Source organism: Triticum aestivum, chromosome 5D (genome assembly GCF_018294505.1).
Source record: "Triticum aestivum cultivar Chinese Spring chromosome 5D, IWGSC CS RefSeq v2.1, whole genome shotgun sequence".
In the NCBI taxonomy this organism is placed as follows: domain Eukaryota; kingdom Viridiplantae; phylum Streptophyta; class Magnoliopsida; order Poales; family Poaceae; genus Triticum; species Triticum aestivum.
In genome coordinates, this window is record NC_057808.1 from 478,825,820 (window position 1) to 478,850,416 (window position 24,597).

Genomic DNA, 24,597 nt, shown 5'->3' on the forward strand with positions numbered 1-24,597 from the left:
TTTTTCTAGATAGTAGATACACGTTGAATATTTTATAAAATACGCTATAAAATTTATGCGAATACATGTCAAACATGTTTAGACACAAATGAACATTTTTAGACACAAGTTGAACAATTTTAAAAAAATTGATGATTTTTAAAACATGTGTGAACATTTTTAAATGTCATGAACCATATTTTGAATGGCACTAACATATTTTACATGTTAAGGGAACAATTTGTATACGTTTTCTTGACCACTTTGAGAAAATGTCATGAACGTATATTTAAATGTGTGAACATTTTTTAAATGACACAGGCTTTTTTTGAATGGTATGAACAGTCTTCAAAATTACTTGAGAAATTATTCATATTATAGGAACTTTATTTAATATGTGATCGTATAGTTAAAATATTTCGGTCTATAAAAGAATTATAACCAAAAAAGCGAAGCAAAGATACGAAGAAACTAGCAAACACAACAATTAACGAACTGAGACACTACAGAGTCTTCTTGAGGCGAGACGAATGTCCCTCTAGCTAGAGAAAAGAGCTCCTATCCATTCTTTTTCCTTCTCGAAATCTTATAACCAACCCATAATAGCTTGCAGGGTCCAGCCTACACGCAAAGGAAGAAAGATGAGTAAATAGGAGAGGCTTGCAGCCAAAGCCAAACCCTATTCAGCGGGCACCCCCCTACGAGGTAACCAGCACACACGTAGGGGCATGCGGAGACGGGACGGGGCTTGCCTACTCGCCCGGGAAAATATCTGGTGCACCGGAGCTTGTGGTGCTACCGGTGCACCGATCTCACATTATGATTTTAAAATGTTCAAAAAAATCTGAAAAAAATTAGCACACTCAAACAACATCAATGTAGGTTGTCGCAAAATTTTAAGTCAAAATTCGAAACATTACATGAAAAGGAAAAATGACAAATTCAACACTGAATAGTATATAACACAACTTGGGCTTTAGATTCGCCCCATTATCATACTGATGTCAAATTTGTCATTTTTGTATCTCAAAAACTATTTCGAATTTTTGTACGAAACTTTGTGACATTATTCATTGATGTTGTGTTAACATGCTAGAATTTTTTCAGATTTTTTTAAATATTTTATGACATCCGGTGCACCGGTAGCACCACAAGTGCGGTGCACCGGATACATTCCCATGCATCAGATGATCGTTCTCCCCCCCCCCCCCCCCCCCCAAGCATTATTTCCTTCAAAATAAATGCGTCTAGTCGTCGTCATGTGTCGCACACTGGTGCATTCATGTGTATTGTTTTTCACATATTTTTGGGTTTTTATATGTTTTTAGGATTTTCGCAAAAATAAGTTACGTTTTTTCATCGCATGAAGCACGACGTAAAAAAAAGCATTGTTGTGCTTCACGGTGAATCACAACGATGCTTCCTAGTGAAGTAGAGATATGCTTCTTGAAAGTAAAAAAGCACAGTTATGCTTCACGAAAAAGCACATTTGTGCTTTCGCATGAAGCACAGCTGTGCTTCTTGGATAGTGAAAAGCACAAGTATGCTTTATGGTGAACCACAGTTGTGCTTCCAGAAAAGTAAAAAAAGCACACGTGCGCTTTCAAAAAAGTGAAAAGCGTAGATATGCTTCTGGCTTCGTTTTTTCGGCTATCAATTTTTCTGGTTTTTCAATTTTTTGCTCTTCTTGGTCTTTTTCTTTCTGTTTTTTGGGCTTTTCTTTTTTGGGTTAGTCCTTTTTGGGGAAAAGAAGTCTGTCCAAAAATCTAGTAACATGGGATCTAGTTTCGAAAGATCTCAATGGGAGAAACGCAACGGTAATAATGGTTCGCAGTTGAATGCACGATTTAAAAAATAAAACATTTAAAAAAATTGAATGAACGAAAAAAGCATTAAGCTCTCATGTTGAAGTGTCACAACAGGGGTGCCACTTGTCACCACGAGAGATGGGAGTGACATTTGCAAGGGCCCCTTGATCACTTATCTGGCCCTTTAACTAGTCATTTCTCTATTCAGCGCTTAAGGCGTCGCTTTCTACTGTTTGGGTATAAAAAGCACATCCCTTTCGACCTTGGGCCTTGGCCCATTTAATTTTTCGCACCACACGCTCAATTTTTTTCTTTCTTCTCAAGTTACAATGGGAACCTTGAACCTTCTAGAAGGTTCCCTTGGTTTTTTGGGCCAGGTTTTATGTGTTTAGAAATTCTATTTTGGCCAGCTTTCTATTCTGTCTTTTAAAGTTTTGTTTTTTCTCTTATTTTCCTTATTTTTCTTTTTTTATGTTCCTCTTTCAAATTCATGTTTTCCGCCAAATTTGCAGAACATTTTTCTAATTCATGAATATTTTGAAAATCCGCAAGAAAGTTTTGAAAACCAGGAATATATTTTAAATCCATGATTTTTTTAAATGTGTGAAAAAATTTAACTTCGTGAAGTTTTTGAAATTCACAAACTTTTTCCAAATTCGTGCATGAACTTTTTTCGAGTACGTGAATTTCTTATGAAATTCATGAACAGTTTTCAAGTTCGCAAATCTTTTTTCAAGGAAGTGAACTTTTATCAAATTCATGACCTTTCTTAAAATCCCTTAGAAAATCTGAGTTGACAATTACTTTCAACGGTATCATAAAAAACCGGTCAGTTTTTCCCTTCCAACCCAACGGCAAAAAATTGGAAAGAAGCCCAAGAAACCCACTACTAGGGTTGCTGTTGGCACTAAGGAGATAGATACTTCTGTTATATGTGCCGCTTCTACTAATGAGGGCGACCCCTTTGGTTTTGCTCATAATATGGTGTCTTCTTCTTTGTTTTGCAAGAAGGAGAAGAATATGCTCATTCGTTGTTTTAACAGTATATTCAACACATGCAAGTCCACTTATGATCGCCATGTCAGAGACATCAATATGGGCAAGTAGTTGTGGAGAGAACAAAGGCACTCAAGGCACACAATTCAGGAGGGCCAGCGACACCTCGGCGAGGGGACATTAACAGTTGCGCTACTGAGTACTCCAACCCATGTCTCAAATACAAATTCGATGGCGAGCATGAGTTAGCATCGCCTTTTACCCATGTTGGTGTCTTCATGCCAAAAGAGGAAAAGAGTTTTATTTTGGATCGTGTGCTTGCAAACATTGAAACCCTTGCCTTTTTATTTGATTCTTATGTGGGCTTGTAAACACCTTTTTTTTAATCTGTACTCGTGGTTCCGGAGCTTTGGCTTCGTCATCGCTGCAACGGAAATTAGCAGTCACCAAAGAGTGTGAACTACGGGATAAATCCACGTCCTCGACTCACTTGTGGTTAATTCTTTCTCGTACCTACTTGCTTTCTATGCTTGTTGGCTTGCTAAATTAGGTGGTTAAACCTTTCCCATACCTTTACTTACTTTCTATGCTTGTTGGCTTGCTAAATTAGGATTTTCCTAGCTTTCTTTGCTTTGAGCTTGCTTGCCACACACGTTGTGTTCATCTAGTTGCACATTTAGAGGACCTACTTAATTCGCATTAACCTAAAATTTGAAAGTTAATATTAAAATTTGTAGTTTCCTATTCATCCCTACTCTAGTTGACCTCTTGATACTTTCAACTGGTATATAGACTTAACTCCAAGTTTTACGTGTGAACTAAATATGGGCATGGGTAGTGCGGATCGAGCCCAACTTGTACGCTAGGCTTGAGTTCCTATTTTACGCCCGAAGCTCGATTCGAAACCTGAAATGCATATGCACAATACATATATCAATTTTCTTAAATTTTTATTTAAATTTTTTTTAAACTTCAATAAAAACAAATGAAAATGCATCAAATACAATACATATATCAATATGCTTAATATATTTTTAATCATTCCATAAATTTAATTACATCAAGGGGAAAGACTATGTCTTAATGTTTTGGGCCAGACCTGTCTTGGTATGTTGAGGTTGGGCTTTTAAAACATTAGCCGCCACCAAGGTCTTCTCAACGCCATTGCCTCGATTACCCTCCTTTCTTCTGTCCGCGGTTCGACGACGACCAGAGGCATGGGGACCCGCTCCTTTCATTGTTCTCACTGCTAGTAGGTTCTTAGTTGTTTCCCTTAGGTCGTGTCGTCTTGGTTCTCCGGTGGCATGGACAAGGTAGTGGCAGTGATGGCGCATTGGAACAAGGTCTCTCTAACACTCCCTACCTCGACACCGTCTTATAATACAACGACGAAGGGGTTTGTGAGGGTAAGTGTTGTCCAAATCTGTTGGATCCCTTTAGATCTTGCCAATCTATGTGTGAATCAAACGAAGTAGTGAGACTGGCTCGTGGTGCGGTGAATTCGACCTCTTTTTCGAGTTGTTATGCGGCATGGCCCGGTTTTTCCAAACTCTGGACTGATGGCAAAGGATTGCAAGCATTCGCTACTGGGGTGATGCCCCAACCGATGTATCTTCAGTGGTTACTAGACATCGTTTTATTAGTGATGAGTGGTTACTGTGGCCTTCAAAGCATGGGAAGCCAAAGGCGTTTATAGGTGCCCCTTTCACTTACTGTTGATTCAGTGCAGTTTTTAACCTCCGGTGAACAACATACAATCGAATGAACAAGCAGTGTAGTATGTTTTTGATGTAATTTTATATTTTAGTGGGCATTTCATGTCTTGTTGTCTTTTCATTGTACCATCTATTTTCTCCTTGATAATTGACAGATATAAAGATAGTTTTTGGTTGTCTTTTTCTCAAAAGGAAAGAATATCACCTTGGATCATAAAAAATCTCAGACAAAAAAGAGAACCTTGCCATCTCGTGGGAAAAAAATTATATGAGACCAGGTCTCACGGTTAGCAGGTGAGACCTGCCCTGATGGATGACACGTGGCATTCATAAATCACAAAGCATCTAATCTCTCCCTCCCTGATTTTAAGTGGGGGTGGGGGTAGATGCTTTGTGACTCCATCTCGTGGTAAGTTTGCACTAGCAGTCGATCAATACAAATACCACAAAAAAGCAGTCATCAGCTAGCTTGGTAAACATGCTACCAGTCTACCACACCCGTAGGACCTGCCATGGTTGGCTCTCTTTTTTTAACAAAGCAAGGCACCTAGAAGGTGCCCAATTTCCATTGACAGCTTAAAGAGTCATTACAAAGTTACAAAAACATCACAAAAACTGCACAGAGAACAGCATAATTCACACAGTTACAAAAAAAATTACCGCCTTGTAGAAAGATTCTAGACAGAGTTGGCGTTCGTAAGCAGAGACATGAGGAGGCAGCCAGAGTCAATTTCAGCAGCAGGAGCGATGGCAACAGCAGAACGGTCCCCCTGATATACCTCCGTAGTTGTCGCAGTCAGATAGCCCACGGTACCGCCTTTCCACCCACGGTAATGCCCAACTGCCCGCCGCCGCTGCCCCGCTGCGCCTACCATCAATCAATCAGAGAAAAACACGTGTTATCAGTCGGAGCACAATCAAGCGGCGACCTTCCAGAGCGACAAGAACATTCCTCTAAAAAAAGTGAAAAAGCTGCAATCCTGTGTGCTGAAGCACCAAGTATACCCTGAATCCAACAAACTCCAAGAGCCATTCCAGGCCATGGCGCCTCTGCAGAGCTCCTCAACTAGTCAATCGTGCCTAGTATTTATCTGCACATGGAGAGCCCGCAGGCACCTCTATAAAAGTGCATCGCCCTTGCTGCCCACGCACACTGAAGATCTCCCCGATCGATCCTCGCATTCAGCTTGTCACTCTCTGTCTCTCTTGTAGCTCGGCTCAGTTGTTCTGTTCCCTGCAAGCCGCGACCGATCCATGTCGAGCCTGATAGATATTTGGACGGTGGAGGTGGACAGGATCCGGGCCATGAGGAGAACGGTGGAGCCGTTCAGACCCACGGCTTCGCCCGGCGCACAAGAAGCCGGCCACGTAGCTCAGCCGTCCGGCGACGGAGCCAAGGATCAGGCTGCTGGTGCTGGCTCGCCGGCGTCGCCGGTGCTCGTCCGGGAGGACGCCTTCTTGTCCATCCTGGTTGATTGTTTCGGTCAGTAGATTGCACCGGTCGAACGCTATGCAGCAACACGTTCCTAAGCTCTAGCTAGGTGCAACGCAACTGAAGTGTCTTTCGTGATTGCTGTAGCCTGCTGAATTATCAAGTTCGGCGGCTTCTGAATGTCTCTGTTACAATACAAATCAACGCCTATCTCCAGTCAGGTCCGTTTTCATGATGGTCCCTAGACGGAAAAAAAGTTCATTTTCATGTGTATGTACGATCGATCGGGACGGTGCAACCAAGTGGGAGGGAGATGTGATTCATTACCACCACTCGGGCGGCTAAAGTAGTAGCGAAATATCTCTCTTCATTGAGATATTTTTGCTTCTTATACATTACCAAGAAGTCGGAGGTTTTTGGAACGGACGAGAAACTCAAACTTGACATAAAGAAATATCTCGTTTCACTGAGATATTTTGCTTCAATTCTTACCAGAAACTAAGACATGAAGTACAGAAGTTGCATCGTGTGTTAGCCAGTGCAAACGTTTTCTCTCATGTCTGAACTTCACCTGCCCATGCATACTGAACGTTTTCTCTGAACCTCAACGTTCCCGCTGCTGCTGCACCTCACAAAACGTTCCGACCTCTGGCGCGCTCCGCGGACCGCGGATCGGGCATAAACCTTGGTCAGATTCTTCGATCCCCCGGATCAAATACTACGTCCGCGTGGTGCAGGCGTGCAGCGAACCTGGACGGCACAACCATGCGGGCACGGGGCGCGGTGAGCACGTACGTGAGGGCGACGGTCCGCGTCGCCGGCCGCTGCACTTGCACCCGCCCCCGGGGCAGCCAGTAGTCACCGCGCGCGCAGCATCCTGGCAGCGGCATCTCTCTCCGGATCCGCCCGCGCGCGGAATCAATCGTACGCGCGAGGATATCCCCTCTCCACCGCGCGCGCGACGGCAGCCTCACGTTCATTAGCTTGGCCTCCGATCGCGCGTCTCGCCGCGCCGTGCGTCACATGGCAAATGCACGGCGCGGCATGGGCCTGCGCCGCAACGGACAAAGCCGATAAGCTGTGGCCGCTCGCCCGCCACTCGGCGGCACCCAAACAAAACACCGGCCCGACGTGGACCAGGCCCCGCGCGCAGTTTCCTCCACTTTTCCCACTGGCAGCAGCTCGCGAGTCGTGAGTGCCAATGGGTGCCTTCCTTCACACCTGCGAGCTGTATAAGTAGAGCCGGGCACCCAGAGTAAAAGGAACATCCACCCAACACCAACACCCAAGCAGTGAAAGAGAGGAAGCCGGAGCTACCTCAAGAGCCTTCTTTTCCAGCGAGTGTGCTGTGTACGTAGCAGAGCGAAGAGTTAGAGCAATGGCTGGGGTGGTCGGCGTCTGGTTCGCTAAGTTCGGCCGGGAGGCGGCGCCGGCGGCAGAGGCCGAGGCCGAGGTCGTCGGCCGGCGACACCAGGGCGACGGCCTGCTCGAGGTGGAGGCCGTGAAGACGGTGCAGATCCAGGAGAGGAGGAGGAGGAACAGCGCCGTCCTCGCCAACTCCGAGGACACGGTGTGCATGCTCATGGACCGCTTCGCCCCGGCCTGATGCGCCGGTGAACCGGCGGTGTCCGTCCGTACGTGTAAATTCCAGGGCACGTACGTAGGGGCGCGGGCACAAGGGAGGAGTCTATGCCTTGTGCTGTGGTTGTGTGGGTTCCTCTTGTACATAAGCTCTTTTTCATCGCTAATCGAGTGATCGTAGTAGTAGTGCTCATGCCTTTCGTTAAAAAAAGGATAATAAATAAATTATGCGGCCAGTTGAATCAACTGTATCATATCATGTACTCTTATGTATGACTGTATCCTTTGAATGGATTCGTTTGGTTTCTATGGCATCTCTGTTGCTGCTGCTTTTTCTTAGTTGGTGTTGGTGCTGCTTTTGGTGATACATTTGCTATTGTGGTTTTGTTCAATCTTTTTCCATTTCTTTCTTTTTAAGAACGACGGGGAGTTTATACTTCTTGCAGCATTTTGTCAAGAGCTGTTTATTGTCAGCTGGCATGATCCAACCTATGTTTTCCGTTGTTGAACTACTCACTAAAATTGGGGGAAATGTTAATTGGCCAAATGATAAATAAGTATCGCACGAGATGCTCCAACGACAGACTCCCTCCGTCCCTAGTGTCAAAAACGTCTTACATTATGGGACGGAGTGAATAGAAGATACCACGAGGATTTGGCAACACATCGGCATCATCCCCACCCTCACCTTCGACGATCCATAGGATTGTATTGCCCCTGGAGTCGAACACTCTACTTGAACTTATATCCTACTGGAAATGGCTATTCTTTGAATGATCTGGGATGCACGAAACGCCAAGACTTTTGGGGGCGAGGACATCCATACTGCGGCGACCTTCATCTTTGGTATCACCGTCTCTCCAAACAACACGATAAGGTGGTTGTTTTCTCGTGGCAACTTTACCTTTCTTCGTGCGTGAAGATGCCCTTGTAATTCACCTTGCTTCTCCAAAGAGTGGCGATGTGTTAACTTGTTTGTGTTTGGCACAAGTGCGGAAGTGCCACTCTTAAAGAAATCCATCAAACTACCAAACACAACCAAAATCGTTCAGGTGATTATCTAAAAGTTTGGTACCAGTATTCAACCTTCACAATAAAATTTTGTAAGGCCTAACCACTCATGTTACGACACTGGTGTTTGAGGGTACCCTACTTAAGAACTGGACAACCAAACCAATTTGACCAAAGACTTGGGTGCTAACTTTTTGGCCATGATGCCGAAAGGATGCATTTGGTATGTGAAATGCCAAAAATAACTGATGACGATCGAAACAAAAGTCTAGTATTTGAATAAAGCATGTATGGTTTTGACTGAAACCAAACCTGTCAGAGCTATGCACCTGTTATACAATTGTGTAAGTGCATCTAGTGCCACCCCTAGTTGGTTTTGGAGTATTGACGACAAACCTGGTTGAGGGACTAATGTGTTTGTGAGAATTGCAGGATAACACAGGTTGTAGTCCCTCATTGATTCGGTTTACCTACCGGAGATGACCCCTAAAAATGTGTGAAGACATTGAAGACAATGGTGGTCTGTGAAGATATTCACATTGAAGACTATGACATGAGAAGACATCGCATGAAGACTATGAAGCGCGAAGACTTAGTTGTTTCGTTGTTTCCTTTTCTTCTTTGTTGAGTCATAGGAACCACCGCACTGTTAAGTGGGGTCCAAGTGAACAAAGTCAGAGTGACTGAAGTGATGCTCAACCAAATCCTATGTCTTCGAGCAAAGACAAAGAGAGCAAATCTTATCCAGAGTCGGATAAGTCAGCTTTACTTGTAGCCCAAGTCAAGCTGCCGCGTGTGTTTGAAATCTGACTGTTGGAACACGTGTCAGTTCCTTAGTGACCCAGGGTCATTTCGGACAAATCAGGTCGGGTTGCCCAGTGGCTATAAATAGCCCACCCCCTACACCATAAATTGGTGGCTGCTCAGAGTTAGTGCACGGCTTTTGTCGTTTGAGAGCAACCCACCTCCGAAGCATTTGAGAGAGAGATCCTTGCGAGGACAAAGCCCAAACCACCCAGAGCCCAAAGAGTGGTTGGCATCACTGAAGTCTTTTTGTCCGCGTGATTTGAAGACTTGTTACACTTGAGGACTGTGAATCCTCCAGCCGGTTAGGCGTCGCGTTCTGAGCATCCAGGAGTCATTGTGGATTGCCGGTGAACGAAGTCTGTGAAGGTTCAGAAGTCTACCTTGAAGACTTACCAGAGTGATTGGGCGAGGACTAAGTGTCCTTAGCTCAAGGGGAATAAGGTGAAGACACGGTCTTCTAAGTTAAATCTCAGCCTCCCTAACCAGACGTACAATTGTCATAGCAACTGGAACTGGTCCAACAAATCACTGTCCTCTCCAAGCTACTGGTTCTATCTCTTCCTTCTCTTTACTTACAGTTTGTCTTCGTGAAGTTGTTGCCTGCTTGCATTATCTGTTTGACTTCACTGAGTAACTACTTGTTCTGATTGGCTTCATACTATCTTCCATCCTGATCCATACCGCCTAGCTGCTAATAGTCTTCGTGCTTTCACTTTATTGAATACTTGTCTATGGCTTGCCTAGTGTAGTCTACCTTCCGTTGCATATCAATAGGATCATTTCTATTGTTTGTCCTCGAAACTCCCATGTTTTGAAGACTTCATAAAAATCGCCTATTCACCCCCCTCTAGTCGATATCCAGCTCTTTCAATTGGTATCAGAGCAAGGTACTCCCTTGTTCTGTGTGATTCGATTTAACCACCTGGAGTTTTAGCTATGTCGACTGCAGGGATAATCAAAGTCTCCGCTGCGTGCCCTATCTTCGATGGCACTGAATACCCCTAATGGAAGAATAAGATGCGCATGCATCTTGAAGCCATTGATGTCGACCTCTGGTATGTCGTCAAGAACGGCGTTCCCAAGACCGGTGAAGGTGTCACCCCTGTTGATGTCAAGAAGTTCGTTCAACTGGATTCTACTGCCAAGAACATCATCTGTGGTCATCTGACCAAAGGACAGTATGGCCGTGTGAGTGCTCTGGAAACATCGAAGCTAGTCTGGGACTGGCTCTCCAAGGTAAACGAATGCGTCTCAACCCAGAGAGATCAAAGGATCAGTGTCCTTCGCAACCTCTTCAACCGCTTCAAGAGACACGACAATGAGAACGTCCAGCTCACATTTGATCGCCTCACTGATATCACAAATGAGCTTCAGGCACTCGGCGCCACTGAGATCACCAAGCATGAAATCGTCAAGACATTTCTGAGATCACTTGACAGCTCGTTTGACACCCTAGCTCTGATTATTCAAGAACGCCCTGATTTCAAGACTCTCGATCCGTCTGACATACTTGAGAGTCTCAACACACATGAGTTTCAGCTATCTGAGAAACGAGATATCTATGGTCCCAACTATGGCCGAACTCGCGCTTTGAAGGCGAAGGCTGTTTCCTCATCTGAAGAAGAATCTGATTGCAGTTCTGGTGATCCTGAAGACATTGGAAAGGAACTTGCTATGCTTGTGAAGAAGTTCCAGAAATTCACTAAGAAGAAAGGCTTCAGAAAGTCTTCACGATCCAGCTCAAGAAATGATGAAGCTTCTACCCATGACCACAAGAAGAGAACATGCCACAAGTGCAAGAAACCTGGTCACTACATCTCTGAGTGTCCACAGTGGGACAATGAGAAGAAGAAGAAGAAGAAGAAGAAGAAGAAGAGCAAGGAATATGATTCTGATGACAAGAAGAAGAAGAAATCCTCAAAGTCTTCTTCCAGATCTTCATCGAAGTCTTCATCACACAAGAAGAGTTCATCTGGCAAGGCTCGTGCTTTTGTTGGCAAGGAGATGGATTCAGAGGAGGAGTCTGCATCTGAGGACGCGGAGGTGGAGTCTGAGGAGGAGTACGACTCTGGCGTTGCAAGTCTGGCTCTAGCTACAACCTACGTTGCCAAGTCCATCTTCAACACTGAAGATAATGGCTCCGTCACCAACGTTGATGCTAATGACAAGGACACTCTGCTCCTACCTATTGCTTCATGGCACGTGGTGCCAAGGTAAAATCACGCGATGCTTACTTTCAAACATCCAGTGAAGATGACTCTGATTGTGAATCCAAACCTAGCTACAAAACACTTGCTAAAATTGCAACTGAACAACAGAAAGCTATGGAACATATTCAAAAACTGTTAGACAAAAGCGATGACCTGTTGGACGCGAAAATGACCCGATCTCAGTCCTTAATTGAAGACATCAAAAATCTTCATGTTAAGTACGAGGAACTTGAAAGTCGTCATGAAACGCTCTCAACAACTCATGAAAATCTTTCCTACGATTATCTTCAAGGGAATCAAGAACTTGAGAAATTGAGAACGATTCATGAAGATCTTCAAAAGGAGAACGAGTCACTTCGTGCTCAACAGCTCAGTCCCGCTCAGGAAGGATTTGAACCACCATGTCTAAAATGCATTGAGCGTGATAACGCTACCTCTGTTGCTGAATGTTCTACTGCTGCTACTGTTGCAATATCTTCAACTGCTGATGTGGTAACTAACCCCTCTGCTGAGGATACCACTACTATTGCTGATGAAAATGCTAGGTTGAAGACATTGCTTGAGACAAGGATGTACAAAAGTCTCAAAGGGCATCAGACATTATGTGATGTCCTCAAAAAGCAGATTCTGAACCGAAACCCTACGAAAGAGGGTGTTGGGTTCGAGAGGAAAATGAATGTTGATGGTTCTTACTGGAAGCCTGAGCATTACCCCAAAACCACATGTGTTGCCGCAAAGGAACCTTCAGTGGATCCATCCAACTTATCTGGCTTCACTTGTGCTAACCCTATTATCATTGATGAATCCTTTGATGCAAACTATAAACTGTTTAAGAATCAGAATGGCGAAGTGTTTGCCAGGTATATTGGTACTAACTGCAGGAATGGGCCACCTATGAAGAAGATATGGGTACCCAAAAGTTGTCTTGAGAATCTTCCTGTGAATGTCATTATGACACCACCTGGGAAGAAGACAAACCCCAGACTAAAGGCTTCATATGGTCCAAAGGCTTCATACAGACAGAGGACTCACCTGAGTCACCCTAACGCCAATGTTTTGCAGGGAAATCATACTCAGATGTATGAATATGAGCGTGTTTCTTCAAACCGCTATGTTCATAAAACTAAGAACTTTTCTGCTTATTCATATGAGTATTATTCACCTCCTGCAAGGCTATTTGCTAGGGCTCCAAAGTCGAAGTTCTCAGATGCTGCACTTAGACTCATTGCTTCGAAGCCACCCCTGAAAATGTGGGTGGTTAAGAAAACTTAACTCTCTTTTGCAGGGAAAGGTCTCCAGCCGGAAATCAAAGGCGTCCGATGCTATTGCTGGGTACCTAAAACATCTTGTAGGGCGCAAGATAAAATGCCCAAATGGTCTTACTATGTATTTTGTTCCTGAATCTCTTGCCAATCATCCTATCAGTCCTAACCTTGATTTGAGCTTTGATAATCCTCTTGTCCGTCAAATGTTTATGCTTCACAATACTCTTGGTGAAGCCTATCCCCCTAACTGTTCTGTAGGGTATGACACCACATGCTTCAGAATGGATTATGGACAGTGGATGCACTAATCATATGACTGGTGATCAAAGTCTTCTCATGGACTCAACCTTACGTCCATCTGACAAGAGCCACATCACATTTGCTGACACTGGTAAAAGCAAGGTATTGGGTCTAGGTAGAGTTCAATCTCAAAGGATCAGCACATGGATAAAGTGATGCTTGTTGAATCCCTTGGTTTCAACTTAATGTCTGTCTCAATGCTTTGTGACTTGAACATGATTGTGATATTTGGAAAATATCTTTGCCTTGTTCTAATGGAATCTGACAAGTCTCTAGTCTTTGAAGGGTATCGGAAAGACGATTTGTACATGGTAGATTTCTCAGCAGGACCACAGCTAGCCGTATGTCTTCTAGCAAAAGCTTCAGAGTGTTGGCTCTGGCATCGGAGGCTAGGGCATGCTGGCATGAGGAACCTGTACACTCTCGCGAAGAAGAAACATGTTGTAGGCATCGAGGGCGTCAAGTTCAAGAAAGATCATCTGTGTGGTGCCTGCGAAGCTGGAAAGATGACAAGGGCCAAGCATCCCTCGAAAACAATCATGACGACATCTCAACCCTTCGAGCTGCTACACATGGACTTATTTGGCCCTACTCACTACTCTACTCTTACTACCACTGCTTGCCTCTATGGCTTCGTCATTGTTGATGATTATTCAAGATATACTTGGGTGCATATAATCCTCTACAAGAATGAAGTGCAGGATGTCTTCAGACGCTTTGCCAATCGTACCATGACGAACTATGGTGTCAAGATCAAGCATATCAGAAGTGACAACGGCACAGAGTTCAAGAACACCGGCCTCGACACTTATCTTGATACATTGGGCATCACTCATGAGTTCTCAGCTTTGTACACACCTCGGCAGAATGGCATCGTGGAGCGCAAGAACAGAACACTCATTGAGATGGCTCGGACGATGCTTGATGAATACAAGACTCCAAGAAAGTTCTGGCCCGAAGGCATTGATACTGCATGCCATGTCATCAACCGTGTTTATCTTCACAAGCTTCTGAAGAAGACTTCCTATGAACTCCTAACTGGTAAGAAGCCAAATGTCAGTTACTTCAGAGTATTTGGTGCTAGGTGCTGGATCAAGGATCCACATCACACTTCAAAATTTGCACCAAAAGCACATGAAGGTTTTATGCTTGGTTACGGAAAGGATTCGCACTCCTACAGAGTCTTCAATCTCTTTCACTATAAAGTGGTTGAAACTGTGGACGTGCGGTTCGATGAGACTAATGGCTCGCAAAGAGAGCACCTGCCAAATGTGCTAGATGAAGTTCCACCTAGTGAATCCATCAAGCTCATGGGAACTGGAGATATCATACCTTCCGAGGCTCAGACTGAAGAGGAACTTATCATTTCTGCACCTAATCAACCTGAAGACAATGCTGAGCCTGAAGACAATCCTCCAAATGATGACAATGATCAGCAAGAGCGAAATCTTCGTCCAGTTCATCCTCGTGTTGCAAATGAAGTACAGATTGAGAAGATAATTGATAGCATCAATGCACCTGGTCCACTCACTTGTTCAAGAGCAACACAGCTAGCAAATTTCTGTGGGCACTTTGCATTCGTCTCAATCTCTGAACCCAAGAAAGTTGCTGAAGCCTTCATGGAACCTGAATGGATTCAAGCTATGCAAGAAGAGCTTCAACAGTTTGAGCTGAACAATGTGTGGAAATTAGTCAAGCGTCCTGATCCTCGCAAGCACAACATTATAGGCACCAAATGGATATATCGCAACAAGCAAGATGAGCATGGTCAAGTTGTCAGAAACAAGGCTCGTCTTGTTGCTCAAGGATATACTCAAATAGAAGGGATTGACTTCGATGAAACGTTTGCTCCGGTGGCTAGGCTTGAAGCCATTCGCATACTGCTAGCCTATGCAAACCATCACAACATCCTTCTGTATCAAATGGATGTGAAGAGTGCCTTTCTCAATGGCAAGATTGAAGAAGAAGTATATGTTGCACAACCTCCTGGCTTTGAAGATCCAAAACATCCTGATATGGTATACAAGCTCAACAAGGCATTGTATGGCCTCAAACAAGCCCCTTGTGCGTGGTATGACACACTCAAAGACTTCCTGAAGAGCAAAGGCTTCAAACCTGGTTCACTAGATCCTACACTCTTCACGAAGACATATGATGGTGAACTGTTTGTGTGCCAAATCTATGTGGATGACATTATCTTCAGCTGCACTGACAAGAAATACAGTGATGAGTTTGGTCACATGATGCAAGAGCAATATCAGATGTCCATGATGGGCGAGCTGAAGTTCTTCCTGGGTCTTCAAATTCGTCAACAACGCAACGACATATTCATATCTCAAGAAAAATACCTCAAAGATTGCCTGAAGAAGTTTGGAATGCAAGACTGCAAAGGATACACGACGCCAATGCCAACCAAAAGTCATCTGAGTCCCGACGCCAATGGTAAAGAGTTCGATCCAAAGGTATACCGCTCTATGATTGGTTCTTTACTTTATTTATGTGCATCTAGGCCAGATATAATGCTTAGTGTTTGCATGTGTGCCCGATTCCAAGCGGCACCAAAGGAATCACATCACTTAGCTGTGAAGCGAATTCTTCGATATTTGGCTTACACCCCAACACTAGGATTATGGTATCCAAAGGGCTCAAAGTTTGATCTAGTTGGATTCTCAGATGCTGATTATGCTGGTGACAAGGTTGATCGCAAGTCTACATCAGGCACATGTCACTTTCTGGGACGATCACTTGTCTGTTGGTCTTCAAAGAAGCAGAACTGTGTGTCTCTCTCCACTGCTGAATCTGAATACATTGCTGCTGGATCTTGGTGTGCGCAACTTCTGTGGATGAAGCAAACTCTCAAGGACTATGGTATCTATCTGAAGCAAGTGCCACTCTACTATGACAATGAAAGCGCCATCAAGATTGCCAACAACCCAGTTCAGCACTCGAAGACAAAGCATATTGAAATTCGTCATCACTTTCTCAGAGATCATGTCATGAAGGAAGATATTGATATCATTCACGTCAGCACTGAAGAACAATTGGCAGATATCTTCACAAAGCCCTTGGATGAGAAAAGGTTTTGCAAGTTGCGGTGTGAGCTAAATATCTTGGAATCCTCGAATGTCCTGTGATTAGGCACACATCCTAACACTTATGCATGTTGATGACTTAGATGTGCAACACACGAAGTAATGTATATCTTCAATCAATGAAGACATACACTCTAAGTGTGAATACATTAATGCGGAATTTGACTTCGGAGCGCCACGATAATTGTGCGCCGTGTCTGGGTCTAATACTTCCTATACAATGGGTAACGCCACCACCAAACTTTTGTTTGAAGTGTTTCTCTTGGCGTTATAATTGCAAAGTCTTCCCATTTGATTTATCTTCAACATTGATTTGCTTTCATGTTGATCTTCACTTTGATGATTTGGTCTTACTCGGATATATTCATATATTTGTGTTCTGTCCTCTACAGCATTCACTTATAGCTCTGTCTTCTCGTTTGAATCTTTTGGACTAAGTGAATGTGATCGGACCCTAACCTCTTCTATGCTTCTACCTCAAATTCTATCTATCCAAATCATATGCATTCTATTGAAACTGTCGAATGTCTTCTCTGCGTCCTTGTCAGCAGAAGATATAGAGACAAGAATTGAATCTGTTTTAAATGCTATACCATCATTGCCTGAAACCCGGAGAAGGCGGAACGACCACCCCGACAGTCTAGGCGTGCGTGGGAACATGGAACAACTTCCAATGTGTTGCATGTTCGCCACGTGTCCTTCAGATGTGAACCGCCAGGGGCACCTGCGTAATTGCGCTGTGCTGTCCCTTTCCTTATAAATACACATCTCATCGCGGTCAAAATCTTTCTCCCACATCGCCACCTCGCACAAACCCTAGCGCCACCGCTAGCTCGCGACGACGCCGGCGACGAAACGCTTAGCTGCCGCGACCTCGTCGACGCCATCCTCACGCCGGCCACGGACCTCATCTTCTCCGCCGCCGACGTAGGTGTCCTCCGTCGCCAAGTTAGGGCACGGAAGATCGAACTGCTCGGCCTCCTCTCTACTCCGTCTAGCAGTTCTTCGTGTGGTAATTAAAACTCACTTTTACTGCCTTTTTGATCCGATAGATTCATCCTTCTTCACCAAAATCGGTTTCTAACCCCACAAACTTGGATCTATCCTATTCTGCATCTCATATCTTGCCTAGTATATTCACTTATGCTTCACAACAAGTTAGATTCCTCACTTGTACCTATTCTTGGATTCGTACAAATCTGGAACCAACTCTCACCAAATAAGTGAATGTCTTCGCGCTATGAGGTCAATATCTTCAAACTGATTTATCTTCAAAATCTTCTGAGAATGCATATGACCTCTTCCCCTTCCCTCGCATCTCTAATGCTATCACAGGTACATGTCAGTGGGAGAATCCCTTGGTTCTCATAGTCTGCATTCATTTGCAGAATTCTTACAGCTTCACGTCAATTCTCCCGAAGCCAGTTCTTGTCTGACCAGCAGACGGAAGCCTTTGACAGCTTTGAAGCCATTCAGTTTGAACTACATGGCCTCTGAAAAATCAGCAAGGAAGGGAGGCAGACGGCGCCGCGGGGGCACTTCAATGGATTTGCCTGAATATCTTTATGAGTTATACAAAACTGATCCTGAAGAGAGCTATGGTTAGCGCAAAACACGAATCCAATGGATTCGAAGATATTGGGCCGAGCAATGGTTCAAATACAGATTTGTCACCAAGGAATATGCTGAAAAGAATGCCATCAAGCGTCCTTGGGGGATATTCTCTACAAAAATCTTCAATCCAAGACCAAATCTGAAGCTATTGCTCAGGGTTTCTACCCTTGCATGGTCCGTGGACCACAACCTACTGATGCCAACCCATCGTCTCTGTTATGGTGTCGTGAAGACAGTTTGTTCAAGCGCAACTACAAGTTTGCCAAGGACTCTGTAGTAAAGAACAAGAAGAGCCTCGGATGCAACTTCAATCCTGGCCCTTCTACTCCAGGGGCTGATGGCACACGTGATGCCAATCCCAATGTCATCGGCCCCTTCAACAACTTTGATGGTCTCCTCTCCTACATCGCCGCTCAGTGGGCCACAGTGGATCAGTCTGGAGATGACGCTGATTCTGATGAAGCTCCTGCTCCGCCGAAGCCTCAAAAGCAAAAGAAACCAAAGGCTTCGAAACCTGCTGCTACACCAAGTGCTTCGCATGCGAAGCCATTGGCCGCTGCTCCTCCTGCACCAAGTATTCACTCTGAAGATCTTTCTTGTGTCTCCAAGAAGACAGAGAGGCCCCAGAAGAAAATTGTCAACAGTTCTGGACAAGCACTGACCCCAGCTGCCATTCTGCGGAACGAGAATGAAGCCATTGATCTGTCAACCGATGATGAATTTGGTGATGATGCTCTTGAGCAGCTGATTAAGAGCAAACAAGAGGCGGAGATCTTCAACGATCTGCCCCTCTTCGATGTGGACATCCTGAATAATTTCATTGATGAGTGGTTTGACCACCCAGACCTCAGTTTCGATGACCTTCAGCTTCCAATTGGCATCAGTGTCTCCTTCCATGGAGCCATTGCTCCTGAGCTGGCTCTGGCTCAGAAGATTGTTGAACTAAAGAACAAAATTGACTATGAGAAAGCCCAGTTCAAGAAACACATGGCCAAGCTCAGTGTGGCTGATGTTCAAAACTTCAAGAAGATGTTGCATGAGCTCAAGGAGGCGTTTCACAAGAAACGTGAAGATGCAAAAGGTTCACGAGAGCGAATGAAACACCTTGCTGCCAAATGTGTTCAAGCTCACAATGAAGCTGAGAAGCGCAAGGCTCTTGGGCGTCAAGGCATTGACCCCAAGATGGCTGCCAAGAAGAAGAATCCTACTGTGGCCCCAGCTGAAGCATCCAGGCGGGAAGAACCTCGCATTGTCTTCCCCGCCAGTATGACAGGCGTAAAGCCTAAGGTCCACACAGTAGCTTTGAAACTTAAGAAAACAAGGGCAGCTGAAGCCGAAGCCAGAAAGCGCAAGTCCAAGAACACCACTGACGATGCTCCACCGACCAAGAAGAGAAAGACAAAGAAGAAAGATCGGGTTGCTCCCACAGAGCCCCTTGTCGTCGAGCCAATCTCAGTTGCTCGTCCCGCGTCCGCACACCAAGAGCGTCGTTTAATAGTTCATGAGCCTGCTTTCACAGAGGCTCCTGAAGCTCAAGAAGATCCAGCTGTTGACCACACCACAGCTAAAGACATTGGTCCCCAAGACAATGTAAATGATGATGAAGTTCTTCCTCAGATTGAGCACCAAACGGTATCATCGCCTGTTCTCACGAACAGCGAACTCATCAGCATTGGTCGTCCTTTGACGCCAATTGCTTAGGATGATTCATGGGCTGATCACCCTCAAGTCTCCCCCCGTCAAGAAGAATTGCCATGTACTCCCCCAACTCAAGTCACCTCTCCGGTGCTTGATGATGACGACTTTGCGGCCCAGCCAACTCCCTCTCCACAAGCGTCGCCCACATTTCTTAGGCTTTGCAAAGGACCAAGGCCACCAGTCGCTCAGTCGAGCGTTCCAGAAGGAGAAGAGCACCACCACTCAGTATCACACCAAGTGTTTCCTGAAGCCTCTCCAACTGCGAATGTCTTAGAGTCTGAAGCCAAAGCTGCTGAAGACATTCTGGCTGCATCAGCCGATGATCAAGAAGAACCCCGTCAAGAAGAAGATCGTGTTGCTACACCCCCGTCCAACCAAGAAGTTGTTCTCGAGGAGAACGTGTCCGACCCTCCAGCTACTCAAGTGGAGGTTGATAATACTGAGGCGGCCACCAATACCAATACTGAAGCCAATGACGTTGTCATGGCTGAAGCAAATGTGGCACCTGAAGCAAATGTGGCGCCTGAAGCACATGTGGTGCCAGAGGTGAATGTGTCCCCTGAAGTCAATGTTGCACCTGAAGCCATTGTACCACTAGCAGCTCATGTCAATGACGATGCTCCTGTGCCGCCTCCAAGGCCACACACTATTGAGCTGGCATTTGATCGCGGCCAACCTGTCATGGTTCGCTGGCCTATTCTGGTTCCTCCACCTGCTCCCGGACCTCAGTTTGACTATCATGTGGAGCACAGGCCTCAGGTCCAGAAGCCAAAACCAAGGCTGCCAAGGTTTCCAGGCATTGCAACTTCACCAGGATCTTTCAATGTGAATGGCTTCATTGCACACAACACCTTCTTTGACAGCGACAAGAACCCATACTCGAAGCCAAGAATTTCATCTGATCGGTTCTGGAGCTATCAGCAGCGCAGTTACTACTCTTGTGTTCTTTATGATCAAGGGCGCATCTTTCCCCATATGCGTCTAGACTGCGAAGCTATTGCTGGCCTGCCCTGCTTAGAAGAAGCCCTTGATTGTTTCAGAGATGCTGGTCTGCTAAAATTCGTGACTGATAAAGAGCACTGGAACGAAGAGCTTCTGCTACAATTCTATGCCACCCTCCACATTCGCGGCTACAACAAGGATCCGAAGACATGGATCCTTGAGTGGATGACAGGCGATGTACACCACGAAGCCAAAGGTCTTGACATTATTGAGCTCACTGCCTTGCCCACTCCAGGTGAACTATATGAACCTGGTTGTCAGCTTCACCGCAATGCTTTGGAGAGCATCTTCCAGAAGCCTAAGCCAAACATGAGCCAAATGCTGAGCATGATGAAGCCACTGCCACACGACGCTGAATATCCAAGGGAATTCTTTGTTGAAGACCTGGAGTATCTGCCCCGCACTATTTATCATATTATCCGGCGAACTCTATGGCCTATCAAGGGACATTCTCCTGCAGCGAAGCTTGAAGGAGCAATGAAGACACTGGTTTTCTATATCTTCAATGGCATCAGCTTCAATGCTCAAGACTTCTTCATCAGGCAATTGGCTGCATCTGCCTCTGATCTCTTTGGTCTGAAGTTCTACGCTCCATGGGTCATGTGCCTTATCAAGCTTCACTCTGCTGTCAACTATCAGCCGTCTGCGCGCAACCATCTGATATTCTTGCCAGAGGTTGATATGTCTGTCGAAGCCATCTACCCAGAGCCTCCCAAGGAGCCAATTTATCTTCACAACGCCGATCACCAAAGCTTCACTCAACCCATTGAAGGCATTCTGGCTGCTACTCGTGTTTATCCTTTGGCTGGCAATACACGTGCACCTCATCGTGCCCATACTGAAGCCACTGAAAGCACAATTGCTCAAAGGCCTCAGAAACGTTCTCGTGTTCTCAACGACCGAGAGCTTCTCGTCGCCCTGCATCAAAATTAGGATAAGCATCACGATTGGCTGAAGCATCAGATGCAAAGCCTCTTGGTGGATGTTAATCGCATTCGCAACCTTGCCACCAAGAATGCATTTGTCACTCATGAAACCTGTCGGAGGTCATGGAAGATTCTAACATTGCTCAGTGTTGAAGCTGATCTTCAAGACGATGGCTTCACAGAGAGATTCAAGTTTGATACCACTCCTCCCAGAAACGCTGTCTTGCGTCGGACTCCCTCACTCGAAGACTCTGAGTACTCCTCCTCCACGGCAACTGTTAATGCCAGAGTCATTGATGTCGAAGATGATGCTACTTCACCACCTCCAACTTCGGCGCGTATCGACACTGCACCAAGTTCTTCTGCACCACCGAACCTCAACGATGACCCTGCTGCTTCACCTACTCCTCATGGGAACGAGTAGAGGCTCTATTTCTTCAAACCTTTTTGGTCCTTACTGACAAAAGGGGGAGAAGCATATGAGTTGATAGTCTTCAAGCGGGTCCATATGGGTGGTTGCTATACTTTTGCCAAGTGCTTACAACCCTCGCTTTTGAAACATTTGGTTCTTTGAGTTGTAACACTTAAACTTGATGGTCGTCTGCTACTTTTTCTGCTATTCTGTGATGCGACAATAAATTCCGCATGTGCGATGATAAATCCCGCATGAAGTCATTTTGCAGACGTCCATTTTTCATTATGCATGTCGTTATCCTCGTTATATCTTTTCATGCATGATGCATTGTCTTCATAAGTTGAAGAGGATCTCCACAAGTACAACCTGCCATGTGCATTTGCATTCCAAAGCAAAACCTTTATATGCACATCTTCAGGGGGAGCCTTTTGCCACTTACGAAGACAATATCTTAATCCTTTACAATTTCACATACTTTTATCCCCGTTGAAAACTTCAACCAGTTTGTCATCAATCACCAAAAAGGGGGAGATTGTAAGTGCATCTAGTGCCACCCCTAGTTGGTTTTGGAGTATTGACGACAAACCTGGTTGAGGGACTAATGTGTTTATGAGAATTGCAGGATAACACAGGTTGTAGTCCCTCATTGATTCGGTTTACCTACCAGAGATGACCCCTCAAAATGTGTGAAGACATTAAAGACAATGGTGGTCTGTGAAGATATTCACATTGAAGACTATGACATGAGAAGACATCGCATGAAGACTATGGAGCGCGAAGACTTAGTTGTTTTGTTGTTTCCTTTTCTTTTTTGTTGAGTCATAGGAACCACCGCACTGTTAAGTGGGGTCCAAGTGAACAAAGTCAGAGTGACTGAAGTGATGCTCAACCAAATCCTATGTCTTCGAGCGAAGACAATGAGAGCAAATCTTATCCAGAGTCGGATAAGTCAGCTTTACTTGTAGCCCAAGGCAAGCTGCCGCGTGTGTTTGAAATCTGACTGTTGGAACACGTGTCAGTTCCTTAGTGACCCAGTGTCATTTCGGACAAATCAGGTCGGGTTGCCCAGTGGCTATAAATAGCCCACCCCCTACACCATAAACTGGTGGCTGCTCAGAGTTAGTGCACGGCTTTTGTCGTTTGAGAGCAACCCACCTCCGAAGCATTTGAGAGAGAGAGATCCTTGCGAGGACAAAGCCCAAACCACCCAGAGCCCAAAGAGTGTTTGGCATCACTGAAGTCTTTCTGTCCGCGTGATCTGAAGACTTGTTACACTTGAGGACTGTGAATCCTCCAGCCGGTTAGGCGTCGCGTTCTGAGCATCCAAGAGTCATTGTGGATTGCCGGTGAACGAAGTCTGTGAAGGTTCGGAAGTCTACCTTGAAGACTTACCAAAGTGATTGGGCGAGGACTAAGTGTCCTTAGCTCAAGGGGAATAAGGTGAAGACGCGGTCTTCTGAGTTAAATCTCAGCCTCCCTAACCAGACGTACAGTTGTCATAGCAACTGAAACTGGTCCAACAAATCACTGTCCTCTCCAAGCTACTGGTTCTATCTCTTCCTTCTCTTTACTTACAGTTTGTCTTTGTGAAGTCGTTGCCTGCTTGCATTATCTGTTTGACTTCACTGAGTGACTACTTGTTCTGATTGGCTTCATACTATCTTCCATCCTGATCCATACTGCCTAGCTGCTAATAATCTTTGTGCTTTCACTTCATTGAATACTTGTCTATGGCTTGCCTAGTGTAGTCTACCTTCCGCTGCATATCAATAGGATCATTTCTATTGTTTGTCCTCGAAACTCCCATGTTTTGAAGACTTTCATAAAAATCGCCTATTCACCCCCCCTCTAGTCGATATCCAGCTCTTTCAAATTGTTATAGCAGTAAATTGAGTTTTAGTAGAGTTATCGAAACAAGATCTCAGCCAGGTTTATAGATAAAGCAACAAGCAAAGCAGAAGAGAATTCTATTGAGCCGACAACACAAACATGCCCAAAATGTGAAAAGAAAACGGTAGAACGATCAATCATGGCATCAAGCAAAATTCTGCCCCATTCGTTAGAAAGCTGCCGACATTGCTGCATAAAAACCAATAATTTAAACACAGTGTTAGTAGCACGAGACAAATAACCTTCTCAATAAGCAACTTATTACTATTTGCCCACAAGCTCCAGCCCACGACGGCGAAAACGTCTCCTACCATTGTCGTAGAGTTATGCATGCTTTGTGGCATAGTTGTTTTGCTAGGGATACCTTACGTTAGATTATGTGCACATATATCCCTAAAAACGATTATGTGCACATATTTCCGGGCATGCATGATGTCAATGAAAGAACCTTAAGTGTTAAAACTATGCTTTTCGCGGACCATAAAAAAGCTGATGACACATCACTTCTTCTAAGGGAAAATCTTCCATGACTTTGTACAAAAAAATGCGACTTGACGAGGTTATTTTCCACTAGGTAGTCCTGTGGCTACATAAGACCCAGCTAGCGCCCAGGAAGGCCCAAACCCGCACGTGTTACGGCCTAAGGCAACGTCAGCAACGGGGCGGCCTACCAGTCGAAGTGGGCGCTAATCGAAAAAATTCCCTCAGTCGGTTCATCCGTCAGTTGGATTATCGTCAGTCGGTTTACCCTCACTCAGATTCTATTACAGTCAACATTAACCCGTGCGTTACGAAGACAACACCACTACACATTCAAGAGAGGCATTACCATTCGCCTCCACTAGTGTTGATGGCA

General features: G+C 45.0%; 1 protein-coding gene across 1 annotated transcript; it reads left to right on the plus strand.

Annotated features, from left to right (window-relative positions):
• Window positions 1-7,178: 7,178 nt before the first annotated feature.
• Window positions 7,179-7,818, plus strand: LOC123125597 (uncharacterized). Its single transcript, XM_044546072.1, has one exon. The coding sequence runs from the start codon at window positions 7,309-7,311 to the stop codon at window positions 7,534-7,536; it is 228 nt and encodes a 75-aa protein (XP_044402007.1). The 5' UTR covers window positions 7,179-7,308; the 3' UTR covers window positions 7,537-7,818.
• Window positions 7,819-24,597: the final 16,779 nt, after the last annotated feature.

What these genes read in the sequence shown, in the direction of transcription:
- LOC123125597 (XM_044546072.1), top strand. Translation starts at nt 7,309, where the DNA reads ATGGCTGGGGTGGTCGGCGTCTGGTTCGCTAAGTTCGGCCGGGAGGCG.